This window comes from Cucurbita maxima, unplaced genomic scaffold (genome assembly GCF_002738345.1).
Source record: "Cucurbita maxima cultivar Rimu unplaced genomic scaffold, Cmax_1.0 Cma_Scf00016, whole genome shotgun sequence".
Lineage (NCBI taxonomy): Eukaryota > Viridiplantae > Streptophyta > Magnoliopsida > Cucurbitales > Cucurbitaceae > Cucurbita > Cucurbita maxima.
In genome coordinates, this window is record NW_019272032.1 from 1,700,715 (window position 1) to 1,727,530 (window position 26,816).

At 36.4% G+C, this 26,816-nt stretch overlaps 3 protein-coding genes and 2 long non-coding RNA genes across 6 annotated transcripts; 4 read left to right on the forward strand and 1 right to left on the reverse strand.

The window, feature by feature from the left end:
• Nucleotides 1-772: 772 nt before the first annotated feature.
• LOC111491529 (protein MET1, chloroplastic) lies at nt 773-3,921 on the forward strand. Its single transcript, XM_023140479.1, has 7 exons — nt 773-1,304; nt 2,123-2,229; nt 2,406-2,500; nt 2,958-3,034; nt 3,135-3,255; nt 3,460-3,519; nt 3,614-3,921. The coding sequence occupies exons 1-7, from the start codon at nt 901-903 to the stop codon at nt 3,749-3,751; spliced, it is 1,002 nt and encodes a 333-aa protein (XP_022996247.1). The 5' UTR covers nt 773-900; the 3' UTR covers nt 3,752-3,921.
• Nucleotides 3,922-4,634: 713 nt separating this feature from the next.
• Nucleotides 4,635-15,349, reverse strand: LOC111491333 (lysine--tRNA ligase, chloroplastic/mitochondrial). Its single transcript, XM_023140217.1, has 15 exons — nt 15,044-15,349; nt 14,721-14,939; nt 14,264-14,375; nt 13,033-13,141; nt 12,323-12,380; nt 11,574-11,642; nt 10,388-10,495; nt 9,632-9,724; nt 9,422-9,526; nt 8,478-8,684; nt 7,972-8,066; nt 6,999-7,089; nt 5,807-5,983; nt 4,976-5,069; nt 4,635-4,944 (listed from the first exon to the last, which is right to left on the reverse strand). Exons 1-14 carry the CDS (start codon nt 15,317-15,319, stop codon nt 4,977-4,979), a joined length of 1,812 nt encoding a protein of 603 aa, XP_022995985.1. The 5' UTR covers nt 15,320-15,349; the 3' UTR covers nt 4,635-4,944; nt 4,976.
• A 1,581-nt stretch (nt 15,350-16,930) lies between these two features.
• Nucleotides 16,931-19,976, forward strand: LOC111491452. Its single transcript, XR_002719704.1, has 2 exons — nt 16,931-17,473; nt 19,422-19,976. It is a non-coding gene; the product is annotated as an uncharacterized LOC111491452 (long non-coding RNA).
• LOC111491453 lies at nt 18,583-19,415 on the forward strand. Its single transcript, XR_002719705.1, has 3 exons — nt 18,583-18,924; nt 18,965-19,094; nt 19,194-19,415. It is a non-coding gene; the product is annotated as an uncharacterized LOC111491453 (long non-coding RNA).
• A 2,798-nt stretch (nt 19,977-22,774) lies between the features above and the next one.
• Nucleotides 22,775-25,869, forward strand: LOC111491194. 2 transcript variants are annotated; one of them, XM_023139990.1, is made up of 8 exons: nt 22,775-22,985; nt 23,091-23,300; nt 23,567-23,653; nt 23,742-23,999; nt 24,082-24,246; nt 24,325-24,378; nt 24,484-24,630; nt 25,181-25,869. In XM_023139990.1, the coding sequence occupies exons 2-8, from the start codon at nt 23,124-23,126 to the stop codon at nt 25,556-25,558; spliced, it is 1,266 nt and encodes a 421-aa protein (XP_022995758.1). In that variant the 5' UTR covers nt 22,775-22,985; nt 23,091-23,123; the 3' UTR covers nt 25,559-25,869. The 2 variants fall into 2 exon arrangements, with proteins under 2 accessions (XP_022995758.1, XP_022995757.1); XM_023139989.1 differs by having other exon boundaries at nt 22,776-23,300.
• The last annotated feature ends 947 nt before the right edge of the window (nt 25,870-26,816 follow it).

A 26,816-nucleotide genomic window follows, 5' to 3' on the forward strand; every position in this document is an offset into this window, starting at 1 on the left:
CAAAAAATAAATAAAATTAAGTGCCATTAAGATATACTCAATTTAGTTTAACTTCATCAAAAAATTTTAAATAATTTTATTAGTTGGTAGCTAACTTGATTGAATGTTGATGTGACGGTTAATACAATTTGAATGAAGCACTTGTAGTCGTAAATTGTGCACTGCCATGATATTGTCTCGATAGAATGAGCAATCGTTTCCAAAAACAAATGATTGGACCAAAGTTTGCCTATTAAGTACATTGTTCGACACCAATTCTATCTCATGCCTATTAAGTGCATTGTTCGACACCAATTCTATTGAGGAGACCCAAACGGTAGACAAAGAAAATGGTCCCTCAGAGAAAGTTGGCAGGACTACCAAAATAACTAAACTCCCTCCATTTCATAATCTTATATTCCTAAATATATATTTTTTGAGATAAATAAAGTTGAACTACTAATATTCGTCGTACTAGTATACCTTATATCAATTTAAAAATGATGATTAAAAGACAAATAAATAAAAATTAGGTACTCGGGTATTACTATAATTTTTGCTTCGTTAATCAAGTTATTAAAGTTTAACATATGATAGACCGCTAAAAATATGAATTTTAAAACTTCATAAATCAAATATTTATGGACCATAGGCGAAAATCCTAAAACCAGAATAATAATAACAATAAATAAAAATAATAAAAATAATAAAGAAGGTGAACACGTGGCAGGAGCCTATTGGGTGTAATTAGAGGCTCATCCGATTCTGTTATTTTGGACCAGAGAAATCCGAGGGGCTCTTCCTTCCCGAAACCACAACAGAACAGAGAGCGCTCTCAGCCTTGCAGTTGCAGAAGAAATGGGTTTATCTCCAACTCCCCTCTGAGCTCTGTGGCCTGAAATTAGGGCATTCCATTCCACAATGTCTCTGGCTCCGCCCACCACTCTGTATCTATGTTCTTCTTCTTCTTCTTCTTCTTCTTCTTCTTCTTCTTCTCAGCCACTCCCCAAATTTTGTTCTTCATTTCCTCTATGTTGCTCCCATCCCAAACTCTTTCTCTCCAATTCTCATTTTCATCTCTCCTTCGCCACCTCCTTTTCAAGCCTTCATTCACTTAAACCTTCAAATTTCGTCGTCAGAGCATCCGACGCTGATTCAGTTGCTGACCAACCTTATGAAGAGTATGAAGTGGAACTGGAGCAGCCTTATGGGTTGAAATTTGTCAAGGGACGAGATGGTGGAACTTATATCGACGCCATTGCACCTGGTGGTGCTGCCGACAAGACGGGATTGTTCACGGTTGGGGATAAAGTTATTGCTACCAGGTATCATTTTCCTTATCTCTGCTCTGTAAATCTTGCTCATTATGATCATCAACGATTGACCTATCTATTTATTCGAGCTTGTTTAGAAATTTGAATTGTGAAATGAAAATGATAGGACGTGGTTTTGTTGCGTTTTCTGTAAGATTTTCTAGAATGGTGGATGCAGGGGTCATTGATGCTTTCTTTGGTAGTCTAAAATTAGTTTATACTAGATGGCGCCTGGATGAGACAACGAGATAGCATGATCACCTGGTCAACAACAACAAATTTTGTCATGTACAAACCATGGTTACTATGTTAAATCATTTAATCTGCTTGTCTCTCCCTTGTCAGCTTGAAATGATCACTCAACTCATGCTTAGTCTGAAAAGTTCAAGTAAATCTAATGAATAATTTTCGTGACACAGTACAGAGCAGGATAATGATTGACTCCACTGCTTCAGATAAGGGTCAATTATGATTACTGAAAAATTTTCTTCTTGTTGATTTGTGTATTCATGCTAAAGAAAGTAAAATGGAGAAAAGAAAAAGAAAAAAATCTAGGCTTCTTAAATTTGTCGTGTGTTTTTCCCACAGGCTAAGATTTTCATTCACTCAACTGTTCAAAGGAGAATTATATGATGTATGCTTAAAATTTGTCTTGTTGCTGTCGTGTCGTGCATTTTTTTTCCCAAAGTAAACTAAAAGGAGAAAGGGAAAAGAAAAGAATGACTTGGCTTAGTATGAAAATGTGTAAAGAACATTCCTAGCAGAAACATTTGCAGCTTTCTTTTCTTCCATGGTTGGGATATGATAAAAGAATAGTTACATCAATGCAGTGCAGTGTTTGGGACAGAAATATGGCCTGCTGCTGAATACGGAAGGACAATGTATACAATTCGGCAAAGAATTGGTCCATTACTCATGAAAATGGAGAAGAGATATGGTCAGTTATCAATCATACTCAATAAATCAATAACGAATAAAAGTACAAAAGATAAAAACAAATCACTTTTCTTAAAATTGGTTGATGACCTGTATAAATCCGAGTTTTATTATAAACATACTCTTATCTTTATCTATAAATATGATCTTTGTAAATTGTGTGTGATTGTTTTTCAGGAAAGACAGATGGTTATGGTGAGTTGACGGAAAAGGAGTTAATCAGAGCAGAGAGAAACTCGGGCGTAGTTAGTAATAAAGTGAGAGAAATTCAAGTAAGTGAACATTTACTAGCAGCTAATGATATTATATTGAAGTTATAAATTCAAGTGAGAATCCAAATGTTTCGTTAAGAAAGACAGAACTGTTATAAAGAAAATGTGAAAAAAACAAGCCTAATTTTTAAAAACCATAACCAAAAAACTAAATAGTTATCGAACATGATCATAGTTATCACTTTTTCGGGGTTTGTAATGACAATTGGGACATGTTAACCATTGGGTATTTAGTGAACCTAAGGTTGATCTCCTTGGTTGTGGACTTCTGATGGACACCCAGTTCATACTTTTTCCCCTGCCCGCATTTTCTTATCTAAAAAGGAAAAATCATCCATTCTAAAGAGTTCAACCAGCTGGGCATCTATAATTGCACAAAACTACCGGAAAGAAGAAGAAAAATGCATTAGAAAAGGTTTGCTGTACTATTTACATATTATAGGTGTAATTGTTACAGATGCAAAATGCCATGAGGTTGAAGGAGCAGAAAGCGCGCAGAGAAGATGACCTGCGCCAAGGACTACGTCTCTACAAGTATGTTGCATATCTAACTTGCCCTGCCCTTCTATTGTTTACTAAATTGTGCCCACATCAATGTCCAACCCCGCCTTTCTTTTTGTTCTTTTCCCTCAAGGAATGCTAAATATGAGGAAGCATTAGAGAAATTTGAGTCAGTGTTGGGATCCAAACCAACTCCAGACGAAGCATCAGTTGCCAGTTACAATGTTGCATGCTGTTACTCCCAACTAAATGAGGTAATGGTTTATACAGAATCGTTTCGTAAATTATTATCGAATTTAGTGTTCGTTTGGAATGACTTTTAAGACATTTTAAACTAAGCTGCAACGTTATTATGCTTTCTCTAAGACCATTTGTTTACTAAATGTTTGTATCTTTCTGGCCAAAATTCCACAAAATGGGGAATGACTGACTAGTGTACCTTTATACTTTTCGAACAGTTAAAAGCTGGGCTATCCGCACTTGAAGACGCCTTGGCAGCAGGATTTGAAGACTTCAAGGTATCAGCCACTTCGTTTTTTTTAGTTATTACATGCCCTGGACAATTATATGTGGAGAAGTTTTGGTGAAATCATTGTTCTTAATGTTTGCCAGAGAATTCGGACGGATCCTGATCTATCAAACTTGAGGACATTGGAGGAATTTGAGACTCTTCTGAAAAGGTTTGACGAGTCGTTTATCAATGAGAATGCCATCAATGCCATTAAGTCGCTATTCGGTTTCAAGAAATAAGAACTAGACTCTTCTATGGTTATCTTTTATTAAGTAATTCAAATTATTGTTGTCACATATTGTATCAAAGTATTCAAAGATTCAAACGTATAGTTAACGAAAAAATTTCAATGTAATTCGTTTTTTTACATCTTATTAGTGATACATATTGAAGCACCATGACTTAACAAGTTGAGCATATTGTTGTATTTGATTAATTTTGGTCAACTTATGGATCTCTTTTTTTCTTGTTTTTCATTTTTCTGATTTCTGGAAGCTAATACTTAATTTCCTAAGAACACAACTTTCCCACTGTTGCATAGTAATTCTGTTGACGAATGTAGAGAAGACATAAGTAAAGTCTTCTAAGAGCAAAGATCAATGACAATCCTTGCTATATTTGGACTTACTTTTATGATAAAAATTGTCATCTTGGATTCAATCCCAGGAATTGAAGTTTTTTTTAAAATCTTTCAGCATTAAATGTGAAGATTAACATTTTAGCTTTTATAATTTAACACTAAAAGTATCATTTGAGTCTCAAACTAAAAAGTACCCTTTAAATCTCAAATCTTAAAATTACACCATAAAATATTATCCAAAGAAGATTGATTCTCTCTCCTAAACTATGTATTAGGTTATATATTCTTTCTAGCAACTCACCTCGAGAATTCTGTTCCCACCGCGAGAAAGACCCGCACAAGAGTAGGAAGTCGTAATATCAAAAATAAAAAAATTATTATTATTATAATTTTCATACAACACAAGGGAAACATATTTCCTAAATTTAAATAGAGAATGCCAATAGGGATAAATTTTAAAGGGGAAAAAAAAGTTGAGAATAAAGACTAATTTTAAGTTTTATCGTAAAATTACTATGACTAAAATGGAACAAAATCATTGGTAAATACAAGCATTTATCAATTAGATAAAAGGTACTCATGGTTGAAGTCCAATTCATCCTCAACCATCCAGAGCTTTTAAATGACTGAAGTCGATTCATACATTAATTTTATTAATCTCTAATCTCAACCCAATACACAAAACTGATTAATGCCCTCGTCATAACAGTAAACTTAAAATCCCATTGCCCTTACAGCAATAAATAGCTAAAAGAAATGGATAGCAAACCTCAAGTAGCATGCATAAACTTGAGCTCATACCTTCAAACTGCTCCCACGATCCAACAAGCCTTGGAATTTAGATATACAAGCATTGAGCCTCTCCCCGGTCACCTGTCCTAACATTACCGCTGGATTTTAAGCACTGGAAAAGCAATTACATCTCGAATGCTTGCAGAATTTGTCAGAAGCATCACTAATCTATCAATTCCAATTCCCTGAAAGTTGAGTTCTTTCATCAGTTTAGTTACGGAAAGGAAACGGGATTCTAACCATGCAAAGTAAAAGAAAATAATCTGATAAGAAAAAAGAGAGTGCTCGATCGGAACAACGGTTAACAAAGACCGTAATTATATAGATAATAGCTCCTCCTGCTCCACGTTTCTTGACAACATCCAATATTTCAATATTAAATCTCTACATTGAGAAAGCTATATCTACATAATATTATGTGAACATAAACTTTTCATAATACAATACAAGACCGGTTTAAAGAAATATATTTTTAACTATCCTTCACAAAATACTAGTAGAAATTAAAATCTATTACAGTGATGCAACGTAGAATTTTTACTTCTAAATTTCAATAATCTCCTAGATGCAGGTAACGTGACATTTTTTTTTTCTAATTTACATTAATACTCTTATCAAGATCTGTCAATTTCATTATAGCTCAAACATCTGACCCAAACGTTGTGTACAAATTTACGATGTTCTGATTTTTAATTTGTATTATGCACTTGATAATTTTAGAATACTAGCAAGCAAATGGAAGAGACTTCAGCAGCTGGTTTTCAGATATGAAAACTTCAGAGCATCTAAGAAATAGCCATTTAAGATTTTCATTGGCCACTTTTCAAAGGAAAGAGCAAGCCAGAGTTTCACTAGCAGTTTCGTTGAGGGATGTCATCCAAAACGTGATACAGTAAAGTGGACAGAGAAAGGATAACAATACCAGGCCAGAAGCAGGTGGCATTCCATATTCCAGAGCTGTAAGAAAGTCATCATCAAGTGTCACTTCATAAGAGTCATCTTCGTCTTTTTTCTGACTTCCATCAATAGAGTCTGTTCCAGAAACAGCTACACCACGCTTCTCATTATGTTGCCTGATCTGCTCTTCAAATCGACCTCTCTGCCATTTTTTAAAATAAATATGAAAATCTTTCCAACCATCATAGAACCAGTCTAGAACTTTACAATAAAAATTATTATTTGTTGAAATGACATGAATCAATAACACATGAGCATACTAAGCACGAAGAAAAGGGTGCTCTTATGGAGGCTGGCCGCTCCTTGGCATGGGTTAGGTGCAAACCAAAAGCCATTTCTTTTGGTAACCCTTTGACTGGAAGAGTCTCTAGAAGATTAACGAAGTAAAGAAAAGTTATCTTTCAAAAGGCTTTAGATTATCCAGTTCAGTTTGACTTGTATGCCAACGATTATCTCTCTTCTTCAAATGCAGAGGAAAATGGCTAATATTATTGGTAAGAAAATAAGGAACTCTCTCCAGGCTAGGGAAGGTCTCAACATTGGAAGCCTTTTGGTGGAATGAAAGAAAGTTCCAAATAAAAATGAAGATGGCAGTAGGCACCAGCAACCTTAAGGGAAAGAAATCGTATATTGATCTACAAATGGATTTGGAGTATTCCCCCATGAAAGTCGCTATTTATGGTAATTTTATTTCAAGGAAGTAAGGGGTACACAGGAGACTGGGTTACTGCCAAGAAAACAATAAGAGGCATGAGTCCAGAGTTCCTAGAAGTCTCGTTTGTTGCATTAAACTTAGCGATCAGTTCCTTTCACTTAGTGTTGAGTGGTGACCATGGCTTAGTACCAACTTCTAGAATAATTTATAGGCCATGAATAAGCCTATGAGTGCCACGCCCAAGTGATTGTAACATTGTGGGGCCACTAGAAATCTTCTCGGACTAGCCCACCAAATCTAAGTTTGAAACATGTGGAGGAAAGATGGTAGGGGCCCTAGATTAACGGAAAGACTTGTCCCTAAAACCAAATTGGAGATAATTTCATACCATCTATGAAATGTTTCAATTTCATATCGAATGAAGACAAAGAATTCAAAATGATAGTAGAATTCTTGAACCAATATACCTCTGGCATAACTAATTGACTTAATTAACTCTTACCTGATCGATAGGATCGGTCAATTCAGAAAATGCATTGGCCAGCTCACGACCACAAATGAAAAGTTCGAACCTTTCTGTCAACCCAGCATGCCTAATAATACAGAAGAAAAAATTAACATTTTAACCCCCTCCTGAATAAGAATTTAAAAAAGAAGAATACAAGCTAAACAAAATCAAGGAACCGAAAGCTTCTAGGTCAAGGCTTGACATGAGTGTGTCAAGATCATGACACCGCACGGTTGAAAATGTATGACCGTGACACACAGCATATCCTAAACACTACGAGCATCTAGTTTATGCACCACAATAATTTACTTGGATCTCTCAGTAAGGCCAGGTAATAAATAAAAACCCAAATAGGAACTACATGGCTAGACAAGATCATAAGAAATAAAAAGACAAAACTCTTTCAAGGGTATAGCTGAGATTGGAATATTGTCATCCCTCCAATATCTCAATACATTAAGTATGAGTGTAAGCAGTTTGGTTTGGTTTGAGTGTAAAACTGGAACTGAACCGTCAGATACATAAAGGAATGTATAGAACTGAACTAAACTGGTCCGAATCGATCAACCGATGGTTTAAGACGGTTTGGTCCAGTGATTCATGGTTGAGATAAGATAGGTGGGCATAGGTGCCAGAAGGATGACAGATATATACACGCGTATCCTTATGGTTACAAGCCTGACTTTCAGGCGAACTACTTCACTAACATTGTTTGATATGTTGTCCAACTTTTTAATACAAATATTATCAACGGGCTCGGTTATATTCAGTTTAACCTTTCAAAACCCAAGGCTTACCAAAAAAAATTTGGTTTTCTTTATTTGAAAACCCCAGCTGCCAAACCGAACCAACATCAGTTTCGGTCGGGTTAAGTGGTTTTTTCGGTTTTCCCCTTACACCCCTAACATTAAAAATACATGAAACACTAAGCTAGAAACATAGATACACCAACATGTGGGCTTCATACCTTCTGTGAGGTTTTGCCAGAGGAGATATCTCGATTGGGTAATCCAACACAAAAGTGGGTTGAAGGAGCTTCGGTTCTACAATAAGCTCAAAAATCTGGACACATAATATGCAAATCCATGAGAATTAAAGCAATAAAGACAACTCTTTTGTTCTGTGATGACTATTTCATTACACCAAAGCATGGACATAGGCCAAAGGAGCCCAAACTAAGACAAGAAAGATACAAGAAAGTCTTCCAATTAAGAGAATATAGGCCAAAAGACAGAGAGAGAAACGAGAAAATTATCCAATTTATCAGATATAACTTTAACTATTACAAAAGGAAAGAAGAAAGTTATTGACGCCCACACGAAAGCTGCAAAGTGGAGAAGTTATAAAATGACAACAAATGAATCCAAACAAACGGACTAATTGCATCCATGAAGCTTCAAGAAAGGACTAACATATTCTAACAGAACATGCATGTGTAAAGTTAAAAGTTCCTAGGTAGAGATGGAGCATAACCTCAGATAGAAGGTGCCCAATTGATTGACTTGCTTCAATAGAAGTTTTGTCCTTATACTCAAGGGTATCCCCAATGGTCCTCAAAGTAACTTCTTTGGCAACTTTAAGGTCATTTCCAAACTCATTTAAATCAATCCCAGTGGCTTCTTTAACGAGGTTGTGCATTGTTTCTCTCCTCCAAGGCCTTTCAAGGCATATTTCAACTCCCTACAAAGATGTATGGATTAACCACCGTATAAGGTCCTTCATATAATTGACAATCACCAGCTAGAATGTTCTGTAAAGGTGTGCAACTTTTTACATCAGAGCATAAGGATAGATTTACATGCTCCAATGAGAAAAATGAGAAAAATGAGAAGCAACGAGGACTTTTCATATCAAATTCTCCTTAAAACTAGTTTTCTTTATATATATATATATATATATATAAGAAATGAGTTTCATAAACGAAAGAATACAAGAGAGAGGATAAGAAGTTCTCACAACTTGTCTAAGAGCTTGCATAAAAGCACTTACTAATGGGCATCTATGCCACCTATAGCTTAAGATGATAATTAAAATATATATATTACAAAAAAAAAAAAAAAAAAAAAAAAAAAAAAAAAAAAAAAAAAAAAAAAAAAAAAAAAAAAAAGACACGATAGGAGCTCCATGTTGAAGCTAAACCATTCACCCTGCGCCAAAAAATACCATCATCTACATAAAGGTCTTGGAATGTTCTTCTATTCCTTTCAAGACAAAGTTCCAAGGAACTTTTATAGCATTGATCTACAAAACTCTTTTAAGTGATACCCTTTGAAAGGCCCTTTAAAATTCTCTTTGATTGTAAAGAAAAACTTCAAAACTTGTAAAAACAACTTTTCATTTTACAAAATAAAGCAAACAAGATTTCTCACAATCCACATGGCAATAAACTAGAGTGTTCAAAGTTGAACTGGACATACCTGGTAATCAATTGAAAGTTTCCCATGAATAGCAAGAGCACAACGGGTAACAATTTCTTCTGCCATGTTCATCATACTCTGATAATCTGAATATGCTTCATATATCTATTAATCAAGTTATAAAATATTGATTAGAGCTTCATTTGCAAGATTCACCTTCAAAGTGTTTCCACATGGACAGAAGCAAGGAACGATCAAAAGAAAGCTTACCTCTATAGATGTAAACTCAGGATTATGACGAGTTGAAAGTCCTTCATTTCTGAATATGCGTCCAATTTCATATACTCTCTCGAAGCCACCAACCTGTCACCAACAAAAATATATTCATCTAAATAATAAATATACAAGTTTGTATACGTTGATAAAGAAAGAGTTATATTCAAAAAATTAAGGGGAAAACAAGAATTAACGACATCATAGCTAGCATTAGGGGGGAAAAGGCATAAATATGCAAACACAAGCATTTTTTTTTTTTGGGGGGGGGATAGCAACAACATAAACAGAGAACATTAAGCTTAGCATGATACTAGTTTTTTGCAAGTTAATTAATACCACCCCACACCTTTGGAACATCAATCACAGCCATAGGTTACTCAGTTTGCATACTTAGCAACCATCATTGTCTAAGTGATCACTATTTGCTTTTTGGTTTTTGGCTTTTGAAAATTAGACTTGTTTTCTCACCATTTCTCTACAATAGTCTTCATCTTTCATGAGAAAATACACGAATTCTTAGCCAAAGTCTAAAAACAAAAACAAATATTTAATTTTTTTTTTTTTTTTTAGATTTCAAAATCATATGTTAAAAGTAGGCAACAAAACAGAGATATTCATAGGTGGAAGTAGTGCTAATAAACTTAATTAAAAAAAAGCAAATGGTTATCAAACCGGGCGTTAGTAATAAAATATCGGATCTGAAATTCTGTTCAGTACAACCATATAAAAAGTTAAATATTGATAACTCACTAGCATTCTTTTCAAGTGGAGCTCAGTAGCTATTCTTAAATACAGATCTCTCCCAATGGAATTGTGGTATGTGACAAAAGGCCTTGCTTCAGCTCCCCCAGCTGCTCCCTAGTTGATTAAACAAATCAAAAACCAAGTACAAGAAAGTAACTATATATTTGGGTACTTAAATTTATAAATTAAACATTACATATAAGAAAATGATGATTCATCCAAAATTATAAAAGTTGCTTCTTAACATTCTGACAATCAGGATCAAGTAAACAGTCTCACGAATAAACAATATTTAACCAATATTATTTTTCTGGAAATAACTAGCTCAAATAATATTAATGTGATTTGGATAATGGATATAAGGTTTAACATAGATAGATGAAGAAATGCTTGCTTCTCAGAGGCAAGAAAGCAATGTAATTCAGGCCTGCCATAAGATAATTTCTCAGCTTTCCATCATATTGCAAGCTGTCAAAACTTGTTCGTACAAAGTACCATTAAATGGGAAGTTGCAAAAACAAAAGGCTAGATCTTTGGAAAAGGCTCAAAAAGAAGAGGGGGTGCGGAAATACTAGCTATAGGCCGATTTTCACTTTACAAAGCAACAGACTACAAGGAGGGGGTAGTTGTGATCATATTAACTAAAAGGAGGAGGACGTTGTCAGTTACTAAGAAGGGGAAAGGGAGTGAGAAAGAGAGGGAGGAGTAGAGATAGTTATGCCTTACAAAAATATTAATGTCCAAAATGAGCAACAATCAACAGGCAACTACAAGTAAACGGAGTCAAATTTACTTCATATATTTCTTGAATAGAAAATAAACTTCCATCAAGAAGAATGAAAGAAAAAAATCAAGGCAATACAGACAAACAGAGCCAAAATCCAAGTTAAGAAACCCAATGCTACTTGGATCATAAAGAGACATACATGAATATAAATCTTAATGAAATTTTGTTTCTGCATGATATGAACCTCATCAACTAAAGCAAAAATAGTTCATGGAGCCAACCAAGCAACCAAAAGAGATTCAGATGTTCGGTGTAAAAAAAATGGATCCATGTCAATGAGTTTTGGATGAGTAATTATCTCCAATTGACCTCAATTTTCAAATATGTAAATTTATCTTCTTCAGAAAAAATTAAAAAGTCTAATAAATTACATATAATTTAAATGAAGCTTGAATATTCCCAAACCTGAAGGACTGGAGTCTCAACCTCAACAAATCCTAATGATTCCACAGTCTTGCGAATCTCTGATATTATCTATACAAATAAGAGATAGCAAGCATTTCAACACATTGAAGTACTTGACTTTTGTTATTAAAAAAAAAAATTAACTTTTAAAAGTATTGCAACACATCACGTATGGGAGAAGGGGTTCAAACTACAACCTCCTAGAGAAAGTAGAGATCCTAACATGCCTAACCATTGAGTTATCTCATGCTGACAAAAATTGATAACAGAACCTAGCATTATTGTTTTCTTTTTCATTCTTTTCTTTTTTAATAAGCTACTGATGCAATTTACAAGAGAGAAGGAAACTCCCCAAGGTTTATCATAAAAGTGCATGAACTAGAGTTGATATAGAAAGGAGAGTACAAAATTTTAGGTCCCTTTTGGTGATTTGGAGACATCTTCGAAAAAGAACAAAATGTAAGAGAACATTACGTATTATAACTGATAAAAAAATCTGCATATCTTTAAGTGTTTCACAGTCATTGCTAAAAGCACTGAAAAAAAGATGGGACTGGTCCAGTTACTTGTTTTAAACATTGAAAAACGAAAATTAAATATATCAACTTATATTTGATCACATTGCCTACATGCCATGTCCACACTCTCAAGCCTCAAAGCAGGCCTGACAGATATGAATACAATGCATAGGCTTAATAATAAAATTGTGCCTGCAAGTTGCTAACAAGAAATAGCTAAGCCTACATCACCTTTGCTCTTTTCCTGAATGTATCCGCTACTTCAGGATTCGCAATCATATCTACATACCTGAAAATAAAATATGTAAATATGACGTCAATGAAAATGAGATATTGAGCTGAAGCATATTTCAACCGCATGTTATCCATTTGAAGTGCAGTGTCTTCATAAGATTGAAACGATATCTAGATAGTAAAAATTACAAGTGGAAAAAAAAAGTAGGTATCTTTTCATCAGTAACCAATAATATATTGAAAAAGGGAGGGGATGAGAAATCCCTTGAAGCCAACTTGATTTTATAAGACATCCTAAGGTCTTTTTTTTTTATAAGAAGGCCTGAATACTCATCCTAATCGTTGAGGGTTTTCACAAAAAGGAAGACACATAAAAACAATAGTTTCCCATTTTGCAAGTTGCTTTCACTAGCCTTCGGTTAATTGATGATATAAAATCAGGACAACCTCTACAGCAGAAAAAATTAAGAGGTTTTCTCCCCATCAACAAGCAATAAAAATTAATATTCCCATTCAATGATATGCATTTCTTACTTAATGACATTATATCATGTCGGACATGAGCCCCCAAAAATAGGACAGTCAACTACAGTATCAAAATGTGACTTTCACAACTCTTAAAACAAAAGACATACATAAGAGAAATGGCTGTCCACAAGAATTAATATTTTTGAAATAGAAAATGAAACAAATGGGCCAAAAGTTACCGTTGGCGGTAGCGTTTATCAACATCAGTTAAACCATGATATTTGTCAGGAAGTGGAAGTAATGACTTCGTCAGGATTTCAAAAGAATTCACACAAACAGAAAGTTCCCCTGAAGAAAATGAAGGACAAAAAATTAAATCATAACATATCCAAGCGTTAATAATGTGGAAATGCAGTTCAGGTCCATGAAAACATATGCCCCGCAGGCTTAACATAAAGGAATCTAGAGATTAATACATAGCTAAGTGATTTTTGTCACTTCGAGAACTTTTTAACCTTTTTAAAGGTTAAGAGTATTAATGTTACTTGAAAGTTGAAAAATATTTTTTTAAACGTGAAAATAACCGTTCCGTCTATATACTAACAGTAAAGGTATTAACTTTTTTAAACGTTTAAGGTTATTGATGAAACTTTTGAAAGTTCAAGATTATTTTTTTAAACAATTTTAAAACTTTATGGGTATTTTAAAAATAAAATACCAACCGTTTCCATCCAAAACTAATAGTAAAGGTATTTTGAATTTTTTTAAAAGTTGAAGGGTATTATTGAAACTTTTTAAAAGTTTAAAGATATTTTTAAAACAAATTACAAAATTCATGGGTATTTTTTATAATTTAGCCAAACAAAAAACCAAAAACAAAATGGTTATCAAACAAAACCAGAATGATTTGTTTTCATGATAGCTTCTAGCTTAAAAAATGAAAATGCAAAAGTCTGCCCATACCTTTTCTCTCTTATTGTTCCAAGTATGATACGAAATACTCTTAATGTGGTCTCAAAATACTACTTTCTCAACTCTCATTATAATGGTTAAGGAAAAATGTAAATGAAGAGATTCTTTCCAATTCCTATGCTTCAAAGAAGTGACAAAACAATATAACAAACAGTTCAACATCCAATCTCTACTAAAGGTCAGTGTAGAGGAAAATAATTATTACAGTCTCAAATCCTTCAGAGCAATCTACTTTGCTCTTTCTTGAAAAACAAAAAATTAAATTAAATTTGGCTGACAGATTCGTATGCAACAGGCTGATTAATATGAGATTAATACTTGAGGTTCTCTCTTAATATCAATTAGATTTATAAGAAAATTTAGATTTTATTTTTAATAGCTACATCCAATGAGTGTTTAACTTCTAAGACTCTAGTTTCCTTGTTAGCTGCATAAACTTTTTTATGCCAGTAGAAAAATGTGATCTAGCCATTAAGAAACAACAGCATGAGGACTCACCTTTCTCGGTTCGCTTAATTGAACCTCGTGCACCAAGAATATCGCCAATATCAACAAGATTCTTTAGCTGATCAAACTGATCATTTATGAGCCTTTCCTTCTCACAGTAAAGCTGAAATCAAAATTGTCAATCAATTATGTTGATTACATGGCCTATATTAAGAAGAGCAGAAGTAGAAGACTCTTCATGATGAATATAACTTAAAAGTGACTAAAAATACGTCATTCTCGTGGATTTACGCGAGAACGAAATTAAACAGACCAATCGTCAAATGATCTCCGAATCATGTTCACAGCCATCTAACATGAAAAACAAAAAGGCATACTCTACTACCTTGAACAAGCAGTAATCTTATGTGCACTCCATAAAGTTTCACCAATCCCAACAGCGACTTGACGAAACAATGGCGTGGATATAAGTGTAAGTTAGTCAATCGAAGCAGGCGAGTATACGAACCTGAATTGTACCAGAATCGTCTCTTAATGTCAGAAATGCAAGCTTTCCAAACGCACGGCGAGCCACAATCCTTCCAGCTATTGACACAGAACTCGTATCGCTATTAGACTCTTCGCCATTGCCTAGATGCTTATACAACTCTTGCAGCTGACTAGCAGTATGAGTCTTGTCCCACGTATATGCATAAGGTTCTAACCCCTTGCTCCTCAATTCCTCAACCTAACACAACAATATAAATGTCCCAACACATTCAACCAAGTCCAGAAAGAAAATAGAGGGGGCGAAGTGGAGTATAGTGCATTTGTAAGTGGTATGAGAAGAACCTTCTTTAAGCGAATTGCACGAACCGCCTCCCTGTCGGACGTAGAAGAAGAAGATGATGTAGTCGAGGAGGAAGAACGGCGGCTGCGGCCGGAAAGCTTGACCTTTCCGTCACCGGCAGTGGAGGTTGCAGCGGAAGAACAGCGACTAAGGAAAAGGGCGGAACGAGAGGATTTGGGAGCAAGGGCGGAGATTGTAGAAGAGGAAGAAGCCAAGCGAATGAGGTGCTTGAACAATGGCTGGGAGCATACTGCCCCGTAGAACTTCAAGGCTTCCATTGGATTCACTCCGTCCTCCTTCCTGTGCGCGTTACCCAAATCAGCGCTTTATCTGCTCCGATTGCATGCCCCAATTCCACTTGGAGCCACTGACCCGCCATTTTACTGATTAATGACGTCACTATTTGTTATTTTTATAATTGTAAAACAATTTCAATAAGTTTATGATCATATTAAAAGAAAAAAAAAAACTTATATCTATATTTATTATGAGGTTTAGTGTAACAAAAATTAGGCTACAAATTCAAACTTATTGAAATATTTCGACGATGAAAGGAAGTGAATCACGGAGAAGTTTTCGATCGGGGTTGCCCTTTAAGAGCTAGCCTCAATGTGCTCTTAATCGATTCCTTTCAAGGATTGGCTCATGCGGCCTAACTCAATCTCGATAACTTGGTCTTTGCTTGGACAACTTGCCCTAAGTCAAGTTCGACTAGTTTCTCTGTCATATTCCAGATTGGCTGGGGAGGGAAACAAAGGGTGTGGAAACCTTCCCCTGATAAATGTATTTTACAGTCTTGAGGGGAAGCCCGAAGGAGAAAACCCAAAAATAACAATATCTGTTAGAGGTGGATATGGGCCGTTACAAATAGTATCAGAGCCAAACACCGAACGATGTGTCAACCTTCTCGTTGTTCCCCGATGGGGGGTAGACACGAGGTAATGTGCCAGTAAGGATGCTGGGCTCCAAAGGGGGTAGATTTGGGGGCGGTTTCACATCGCTTGGAGGAAGGTAAGAGTACCAGCGAGGACGCTGGACCCTGAAGGATTGTGATGTCTCACATTGGTTGGAGAGAAGAACAAACTACCATTTATAAGGGCGTGGAAACTTTCCTATAGTAGAGGCGTTTAAAAGCCTTTGAGAGAAAGCCCAAAGAGTTTTGACCACCTTTAGGTTAGGGGTCAGTTAACTTTCATCTTCATTGACCCCTTAAGGGATCGAAACTCTTGGGGTCTTTGCTAGCCTGTATGGGGGTCGACTCTCTTTGCTTTATGTGATTTTCTTTATAGGGTCACACGTTCAATATATATTCAATACAAAAATATTCAGAATGGTATGTATTGATGCTAAAAAAACTTAAAAGACATTGACATGGTCACAGTCCAAGTACACATAGCTGGTATGAAAATCGATGTGTAAATCAACAAAGAAAACTCAAAGACACAAATCTTAGAATTATGGGACGCGTACTTAGTTGAACTAACATCCACTAGATTCATGATATTCTATTTGCATTAAGTTTGATCGAACTAAAAGGGGTCCAACCGAGCTCAACAGGGTCTTCTTATGTTAGGGGCAAGCTCAAACGTGCCCAAAGAGTATCGGGTCACCTCGAGCCTCACCCCTAGTTGAGGTGGTCGTTTTAGTCTTGGACTCATAGGTCATCTTAACACAAGGCCTATATTGGGCATTGGTGCAGTTGGTTGGGCCCGAGGTAGGGTCGAGTTTTGGCTTGTCCGCCTTGGGCCAGTGATTTCTACTTCATACTTGAACATATAATAGCCACATAAAATTTGGGTATTGCCGTCCCTATGTTCATATGAAATTTCCCAATTCTGTTCAAATCTCGTCTCGTAGCCCATTTCGTCGAGGATTTGACACGTACCGAACAAGATACCGATAAAACAAAGCTATAATCTCGAGTTGACTCGTGAATTTCCTGTGAAAATCGAATTAAAATTGAAGCCCGATTTGTGGCTTCGCTGTCGAGATCAAAGGATATGTGGTGGAACGAAATTTGGAAAAGAAATAAGAGTATTGGGTCAAAACTCTGATGGAAAGGGAGATGGCGAATTCTTCAAGCCACAGCTGAAGAACAGAGCACAAATCCGTTGAAGAACACAGAACTAGATCACTAATCGGGCATATTATCGTGTTCATCGCGACAGCCACTGTGAAATCAATGGTATTTAACAGCTTAATCGTGTTATCGGTTGCTCATTTATCGGCCGATGCATCGCAATGCATTGCACGATCTCCCGATCGCCTCACCAGCCACCAACTTCTTTATGTTCTCTTCAGCTACCCTCTTCAACAGCTCTCTCGCCTCGCCTTCTCTATATGGACCTTCTTATGCGTCCCTCCACCGGGTTCCTTTTACTATTACTACTACTCCTCCGACTACGATTCTTCTTCCGAATGAATTTTCTCTGGTAATTTCTCCTCCTTTTCTTCAATTATGAGAGTGCGCGATCTTAACTATTCACTCGTCAATTTCTGCTTCTGGATTCCTTTGTTTTTTTCCCTTCTTTCTCGCAATTCGATTATGCGTGATTCGTCTTCATAACATCAGATTTGACATTTTTCTGAGCATAATCATGTGTTCGCTGACATTTTTCTAGCTTTTTTTGTCAGAGTTCATTGAGTATGATAGTAATCGACAACAAGCTAGTAGTTAAGATAACACCATCGATCACTTGCATTGAAAGATTGCTTGCTAGTTTGTCAACTGAGTGATTTAAACCAACACTATCTTCTGCGTCTTCTTAAGTAATGATTGTTTTATTTGATTTCGTTGGTTGAGGTATCTGCTCCGTGTTACATCTCATGCTTTGCAATTTGTTGTGTTCATTGAGGTTTTTCAGCTACCACTTAATTTTTTTTAATGCGGTTTGAGTAATTATAAGTGAGATCCACCTCAGTTTGAGAGAGTAACGAACTATTACTCGGTGTCTCCCAAGTATTGGCAGCAATACGTAACGGGCCCAAGCGGAAAATATCTACTAGCAGTGGGCTTGAGCTTGGACTGTTACATTATACCACCACTTGCCTTGTGATTCATCATAAATGTCACAGATACTCTTGATTTATTGGGTGGAGATTTGCTCAATAATGTTGTATCTGGTACTCTCTGACTTGAATTTGATCCTCTTCAAGGGATTGAACAGTGGTCTGATCAATGGCTTCATTAATAAGTTTGCTGTTTTTATAGGCAAAGTGGTTGGAGTGGATGAGAGTAGAAATTTAGTCATAAGGAAAGCCATCTTTTCATTTTCCATATTATCTTGTCCCACCATTGTAGAATATGTTCTGTTAACATTTCACCTAAAAGCTTAAGTTGTTAGATCTCTGAAACACGGATGATTAATATGAAGAGAGGAAGGAAATAACTCTCGAGGGATTTGAACTTATGGTTTCATTTGACACTATCACTCTTGATCAGAATTTCGTAGAGACGAAGTGTGAGATCCCATATTGGTTGGAGAGGAGAACAAAACATTCTTTATAAAGACATGGAAACCTCTCCCTAGTGCACGCGTTTTAAAACCTTGAGGGGAAGCTCGAAAGGAAAAGCCCAAAGAGGACAATATCTATTGGCTGTGGGCTTGGGCTGTTATACGAGGAATGAAATGGGGGCAGGGAAGCCATCCTTGGCCTTGTCCGTTCCCTTGCTTAGTGCGTTGTATACATATGTAATTTATAAATCTATTGTTTGGCTTGGGAACCTTGCCAAATTAGGACTTGGGACTTTCTCTGTGTTCATATAGGATCATCATTTCTAATCTTAACACCTGAGACCTCTTAGTATCTGTAGGTTTTCTATAAGTCTATTGAGAAGATGAATACAAATTAATATGAATCAGATATTTCTGCAGTCGGAGTGGTACAAAGGATTAACTGTTCTCAGAATGTGGAAGTTTCAGGGTACTTGGTGCCTAATGAGAACATTACATTTACTTGGAAAGACGAGGCTTCGGTTCAAGTAATGCAAGTATGAAATAGACCACTTGAACTTGGAAGATTATGGAAGAAAAATTTGAGTTTGTTTAAAATGTATGTTCTCTTTGTCTTTGTCTTTGTCTTCTCGAACTAAATGCAACATTTGGGCGTTATAGTAACGGATATTACAAGGATGTGTTGGCTTTCTTTTAGAATGTTGGATAGAAAATAAACGTGGTGGTGACGTGGATCTACGTGGCAACTTGTGCACTTGTCTGGACGAACTTTTCATTCAACATTCTAGTGGTTTTTCTATTCCAAGCGTTGTTTTGAAGCACTAATGAATATTTTTTCGATCTCTTGCTGGCATCTTGTTCTGTTTTTATAACATTAAGTGTAACCTTTAATGCAATTTAATGGTGGTTTCATTGTTTGATGAAGGGTGGACGCTCGGAGTTGCATTCCCATTCTAGCATCTGAACAGTTCTTAGCAAGCTTTGTGTGAATGCGATTATGACAAAGAGAATACGAAGTCCTCACCAATTCGGTTGCGGCCCTTGTCGGGTGTGTCTTGCTTCCAAGTTCCAACATCTGCTTGTTTTTTTTGAAAAGCTTTACCAAATAATGTACAGCACATGAAGCCATCTGGTTACTTACCTCTGTTGGCTCGTATCCATGGATTAGTAGCGCACGGTGGCTAAGTTTGTAAATATGATTTTTTCCTACTCAGGGGAAGGTCACAAAGTGAAAGAAGAATGCCAGAAATGTGTGTTTTCACCCTTAGATTGGTGTTCGTTTTATTAGAGCGTTTGCAGATTTCAGCTCGGGTTGCCTTACGTTAAAGTCGGGGTTTGTCGGTCAGCTTGACCCGACATTGTGTGGATCATTTGAGAAATGATTGGATTGTAAGGAATGAATGAATGTCTGTCTGTTAGTGAAAGTGCTTGGAAGATGATCACTTTTTGCTAATAATCCATGAGGTGATGGTTGGTTTGATTAGGCTTTGCAGGTTTGATTGTGGACAGAGGAAGCTGTAATTACATATTACTGTGAAAAAGGCACCAATCACGGCAAACAAACAGCACCCAACCCAACCCAACCCAACCCAACCCAACCCACATGCTAATTCTCGAGTCCAAGACCACTTAATACAATCACGAAGAGAAAACTCAGCAGTGTCGGTGTCCAAAATGTCTTGATGCGTTTAATTCTCAAAGTAGGGAGAGATCTGATAAGGTAGGTGGTTGTTTAGATGATTGGAAAGCTGTTGTTTTTAGTACGAGGGAAACCTAAATCACCGATGATTTCGAGGAAAAGAGTAGATGTCAATTATCGTTGACTTAAAGGTTGACAGAAAGCAGCTATTTTGATCCACATGGTGTCAAAGAGTAGATGTCAATTATCATTGACTTAAACTTGGGTTAACCAAAAGGAGTTTGACATAAAAGCTACTATTTTTTACCCACATGATATCGATCCGAGTGATGAAAAAGAATATATATCAATTATCGTGGACTTAAACTTAGGTTAACTAAAAGGAGGTTGACAGAAAGCAACTATTTTGATCCACACTATACCAATCCGAGTGATAAAAAAGAGTATATGTCAATAATTGTTGACTTAAACTTAAGCAAACTAAAAGAAGGTTGACAAAAAGTAGCTCTTTTGATCACATGATATCAATTCGAAAGATAGAAAACAGATGTTTTGATCCAAATGATATCAATCCGAAAGATATAAAGCAATTCGATATCAATTCGAGTTTTCTCATATTGGCGCTGCTTTAACTCCTCTTCCACGCCACCATTTGGGCACTAGCTACATACATGGTCCACCCTCCATTTTGTTCTTTCATTTTATGTGAACTGTCTTTCATCTATTCCTTTTCACCCATACGTACCCTTGTAGAGTTAGAATGTAGGGTATTTATTTGGCATTTGGTCCATAGGTTATGGCTTGTGTGACGGAGTATGAATTTTTTCATTCTACCGATTACATATACTAGTTTGCTTTTGATCGTAATTTAATTCTGGGAGTTCCTGTGTTTATTTGGTTTTTAAAATTTAAAAATATCTATTAACTTCAAGAACTTTCAATTATATATTCTATAAACTTTTGAATTTTAGGGGTTGGTCGGCATACTGGATTGGATTTGGATGGGGTCGAGTTCCAAATCCATACACACATTTGACTCACAATCCAGTAGTTGCAAAATCAACCTCATTGGTTACGCCTCCGAAACCAACTTTCTTTAAACTATATTTAATTTTGAATTTATTAAAATGAAATGAATAATATTCCATTTTAACCCAAAAATTAAAAAAAAAAAAAAATATTGATTTATTATTTTTTAAAAATAAGCATATTAAAAAAAGAAAAAGAAAGGGCAAAAAAGTAACTTTGGAGTGGGAAGAAGGTGTTTGGGGAATCTGTAAAGTGAGTAATGAGTGGCAATTTGATAACGTTCCTCCCTTTCTCTTTAATAATACTAAATTTTGTTTCTTCCACTTTTTTCTTTTTCTATTTTATTTTTTATTTTATAAATGAAATGTAATTTTTATAAATTAAATTAAAATTGAAGATTAAAAATGTAATTTTTAACGTGACAATTTTTTTATGACTTAACTAACCTTGCGTTGCTCAAGCTATAATACTTTTTAACCAAAATTTTATCCGAGTAAATTAGTGAGTTAAAAAAGTTTAATCCAACGTAAAATCTAAAATTACTGAGAAGATTTAGTAATTATTAAAAGAAAGATTCTTAATTGATGAGGTGGAAAAAATTGGGTCGAGTGAAATGAGGGAAATTAAAGGTAAATGATTGGAATTTGTGGAATGGGAAGGAAAAGGGCAAAAATGGAAAAAGGAGGAATCTTTGGAAGGCATTTGCAACACGACGTCGTATTCATCAATAATTAAATACAAAAGTGTAGCATAGGATTCCATTCTTCGTTCTGGGATGCCTGTAATTTTTAACGAATAATATTAATTAAAAGCTTAGAACATTTTTTAATCTATTTAAAATTAAAAGATTCCGACCCGACCCCAAGAAAATATTCATTTCCCATTTTCCACAACGAGAGCCCAGACACCTCCCTTTCCCGTTCACTCATGTTGGATGATGAAAGTTCCACATCGGCTAATTTAGGGAATGATCATGGGTTTATAAGTGAGGAATACTAACTCCATTGGAATGAGACCTTTTGGGAAGCGGGTTTATAAGTGAGGAATACTAACTCCATTGGAATGAACCCTTTTGAGAAGCGGGTTTATAAGTGAGGAATACTAACTCCATTGGAATGGGCCTTTTGGGAAGTCCAAAGCGGGTTTATAAATGAGGAATACTAACTCCATTGGAATGGGCCTTTTGGGAAGCCAAAAGCAAAGCCATGAGAGAGCTTATACTCAAAGTCTTCCCAAAGCAAAGCCATGAGAGCTTATACTCAAAGTGGACAATATCATACCATTGTGGAGAGTCGTGTTCGTCTAACAACTCAATCATCCACTTCTCCGAACAACGGTTGAAAATAAGTTAATGAATTTGGTACGGTTTTCTTGTTTAATCTGTTGTTACGGTCCTGGTTGAGCTAGCTTGACTAGTGCAGTGGTCGGTCGATATGGCTCGTTTGGTTTCAATCTGTTGTTCTTCGTAACTGGATAGCTTATTATGTATTTATGGAATAATTTGATTAACACTAATTTAATACTCGCAATGTGTATAAAATTCATCAAACACCCAATGGTGTAGAACTTTGGTTCAGTCACTTTCATCGTTCTCTCTCTCGTCATCGTGCAATCAAGATGATATAATATAGAAGTGATCTTTACCGCATCCGCCTCCATTTTTCCTTTTTTTCTCTTTTGGATTTTGTAAGAAAAGAAATGGCAATGGCAATGGCTGACTGGTGAATTCCCACTTTTTTATTGAGAAAGTAGGATCGATGGAAACATACGTTACATTCCATATAAAGCTGATTTAGAGAGAGAGAGAGCGCGCGCGAGCTGGTAGGTGGATCGTCATTTTGTGAAGTTTTTGGGCTTGTATTTGTGCTCCACCTTTGTTCTTCGACTTGGATTCACTTGCTGTTAGCTAATTTCCCTTTGGATCAGTGGAATTTTTGGCATTTGGGCGGATTCCACCAAATGGTTCCTGCTCAGATTGGCAGAGGAACGGCTGCCGGGAGAGCTCCGGTGCTGGTTTTCTCTTTATGGTGTCTGATCTGTCTGTCCCTCGCCGCTCGGTTATCCCCTTCCAAGCAGCAGCTTGAAGTTCAGAAGCATCTCAGGCGCTTAAACAAGCCTCCATTGAAAACAATCGAGGTTTCTTCTCTCTCTTACTTTCTCCCTCTAAAAGATGTTTTGGTTTTTGCTTTTCGGAGTACTTTGAAGATAGCGAGAAAGTAATCGAGTATCATTCTTTTAGTTTTAATAATGTATGCTATGAGTCTAGCCCCCTTTCAATCGATTGAGTATTGCAGCTTTCAATTTCAGCATATTGAGCAAAATTTTTAGATTTTCCAGTGTTCATGTTTCTCTTGATTTGTTATTCTGATCTGATTATGACTGTTCTTCTGATGTTCAAGCAGAGTTCAGATGGGGATATAATCGATTGTGTCCACATTTCTAATCAACCAGCTTTTGATCATCCTTTCATCAAAGATCACAAAATTCTGGTTTGTTCATCTTAGCTTTTGCAGCTACTTGAAGTATTTCTTCATATATCTGTCCTGAAATTCCTTGAACACTTGTTTGGTATATCAGACGAGGCCTACTTACCACCCAGAAGGGCTGTTTGATGAGAACAAGGTGTCTGAGAAGCCTAAAGAAAGAACAAACCCCATCAATCAGCTGTGGCATGCAAATGGAAGGTGCCCAGAAAACACCATTCCTATTAGAAGAACCAAGAAAGATGATGTTCTAAGAGCAAGCTCTGCCAAAAGATATGGAAAGAAAAGACATAGAAGCATTCCTCAACCGAGGTCTGCAGATCCTGATCTCATTAACCAAAGTGGTCATCAGGTAATTCTTTTCTCTTTTGAATACACTCAGTCTTTTTATGGTTTAGTTCTGATATCATGGTGTTCCCTTCGGAGCTGCTTAGCACGCAATAGCTTATGTGGAAGGAGATAAGTTTTATGGAGCAAAGGCAACAATCAACGTCTGGGAGCCCAAAATACAGCAGCCTAATGAGTTTAGCTTGTCTCAGTTATGGATATTAGGAGGCTCTTTTGGTCAAGATCTTAATAGTATTGAAGCTGGCTGGCAGGTACTATGGGTACTCATTGATACCAAAAGGCTAATCCAATAATTGTTGTTTCTCATAATTGATTGTTTATGACAACAGGTCAGTCCAGATCTGTATGGTGATAACAACACAAGACTCTTCACTTACTGGACTGTAAGATTGATTTGCTTCTGTGATGAATATATTGTCATTGAATCTTTGAGTTTCATTCTTCCAATTCTATATTATTGTTCTAATGATGATGAATGGTGTTTGCAGAGCGATGCATATCAAGCCACAGGTTGCTATAACCTCCTCTGCTCAGGGTTTATTCAAGTGAACAGTGAAATAGCCATGGGAGCAAGCATCTCGCCTGTGTCTGCATTTCGAAGTCCCCAGTATGATATCAGCATACTTATCTGGAAGGTAAGTGACAAACTTCACTTGGACAACACAGAAAAGAAAAATTGAAACATCGACAATTGTGTTAAATGCTAAAAGACAAATGAAACTGACTGTGCAAAGATAAGTGCATGTGATCATTTTGAGAACATTGTCCTGCTGAGATAGGGTTTTCACATTAGGTGTTAGAATAATACCCACACGTATAATTTATGAGAAAAGGGTCGGAATCGAAAAAAATCGCAGTGGTTGAGATGAAGATTCTCTTGTCATTTCCCCCAACTTGAGCTTTTAATATATGTAGAACCCACATGGGTGGCTTAACGAAGTATTTTGATTGACATATTGTATAAGAGCACAAGCCCACCGTTAGCAGATAAGTTTTTCTTAGACTTTCTCTCAAAGTTTTTAAAACATGTCTGTTAGGGAGAAGTTTCTACATTCTTATAAAGAATGATTCGTTCTCCTCTTCAACCGACGTGGGATCTCACATGTAGTTAGCATAATTCATTAGTAAAATTGAGTAGTTTGTTTGTTGTTGATGATTGAGATTTGAGATGAACAACTTGTGTAGGATCCAAGTGAAGGACACTGGTGGATGCAGTTTGGCAATGACTACGTGTTGGGATATTGGCCATCTTTCCTATTCTCGTACCTGGCCGACAGTGCCTCGATGGTCGAGTGGGGAGGGGAGGTTGTGAATTCAGAGCCTGATGGATTGCACACTTCAACCCAGATGGGAAGTGGTCATTTTCCAGAAGAGGGGTTCGGGAAGTCGAGTTATTTCAGGAACATTCAAGTCGTTGACAGCTCAAACAATCTCAAAGCTCCCAAAGGGATTGGTACCTTTACAGAGCAATCAAACTGCTATGATGTTCAAACTGGCAGCAATGGAGATTGGGGCCATTACTTTTACTATGGAGGCCCTGGCAGAAACCAAAACTGCCCATGACCACTACACATCAATGTAACTCTCTCTCTCTCTCTCTCTCTCTCTCTCCCTCCTGTAACATGCATTCAAAAGCTAGTGAAATTCCTTCTCTCTCCTTTGTATACACCTCCTTGATCATGTGGGGTTGGGGTAGAAAGGTAAAATATGAGCTCTCCTCTGTAGTGTGAAGTAGTTTTAGGCCCTTAAAAAGCTTGAAAGGAACAAAGCCTTTGTGAAGCTGCACTTTGTTTTGTTTGTAGTTTACTCCTCTCTAAGAGGGGATGGTTGTCAATCAATGGATGAACTGATAAAAGCCTTTGTTTTTGGTTAAAGATGATAGAAACTTTTGAGAGTGGAAAGGTGAGTGTGAGTGGGGGGGGGGGGGGGGGGGGGGGGGGGGGGGGGGGGGGGGGGGGGGGGGGGGGGGGGGGGGGGGGGGGGGGGGGGGGGGGGGGGGGGGGGGGGGTGACAATGCGCTGTGCGCTCCCCACCACACCACATGAGGCTTAAAGTTGGGCCATCCCCCACTTGCAAGCTGCCATTAATACTCTGTTTGAAATTGTTGGCTGGCTGCTTCTTTAAGCTTTTGCCTGCTTTTTTAGTTTCTGTTCTTAAGGAATCTTTTTCTTTTTTTATTTGTATGGTTTGCCTTTTGAGTTTCCCTGCCATTCTCTTCCACCTCCTAACCACTCTGTAAATCTTGGGTGTTGTAATCTTTTGTTTACCCCCAACTTTCTTCATTTTTTAATCAAAATGGTCAAAAGTTTATATATTATCCTTAAACTATATTTAAAAAAAAAAATTAAAAAAATATTTTTATAGATAATTTTGGATGAAAACTATTGGTACTTTGTTTAAAAAATACCCTTGGACTTGTAATTACATCTAACCGTAGTTGAAACAGCTCGAAAAATTCAACCACTTCACCTACTTCATTGCCACCAACCTATTCTCCTACCTTTGTTTAGAATGGTTTCACGTTCTTTAATCGAAGAATTATGCCTCTCTATTCACCTCAATTCGATTGTTTTCCGAGAATGTTGAGTGGGGTTAGTAAGCCGTGTATTTGAGAGAAAGTGAAAACAAAGGCTCACTTTTTTACACCCTCTTTTGGTCTTGCAAAGATATTTAAAAGATAGCCTTAGAACTTTATTGTAGTATCTTTTTAACTTTTTTAAAAAAATTTAAAATTAATTTTACCGTTAGTACTCACTTAAAAAATGTCTATGAACTTTTAACCTTTATAAAAATGTTTTTAATGAATATATGGATGAAAATT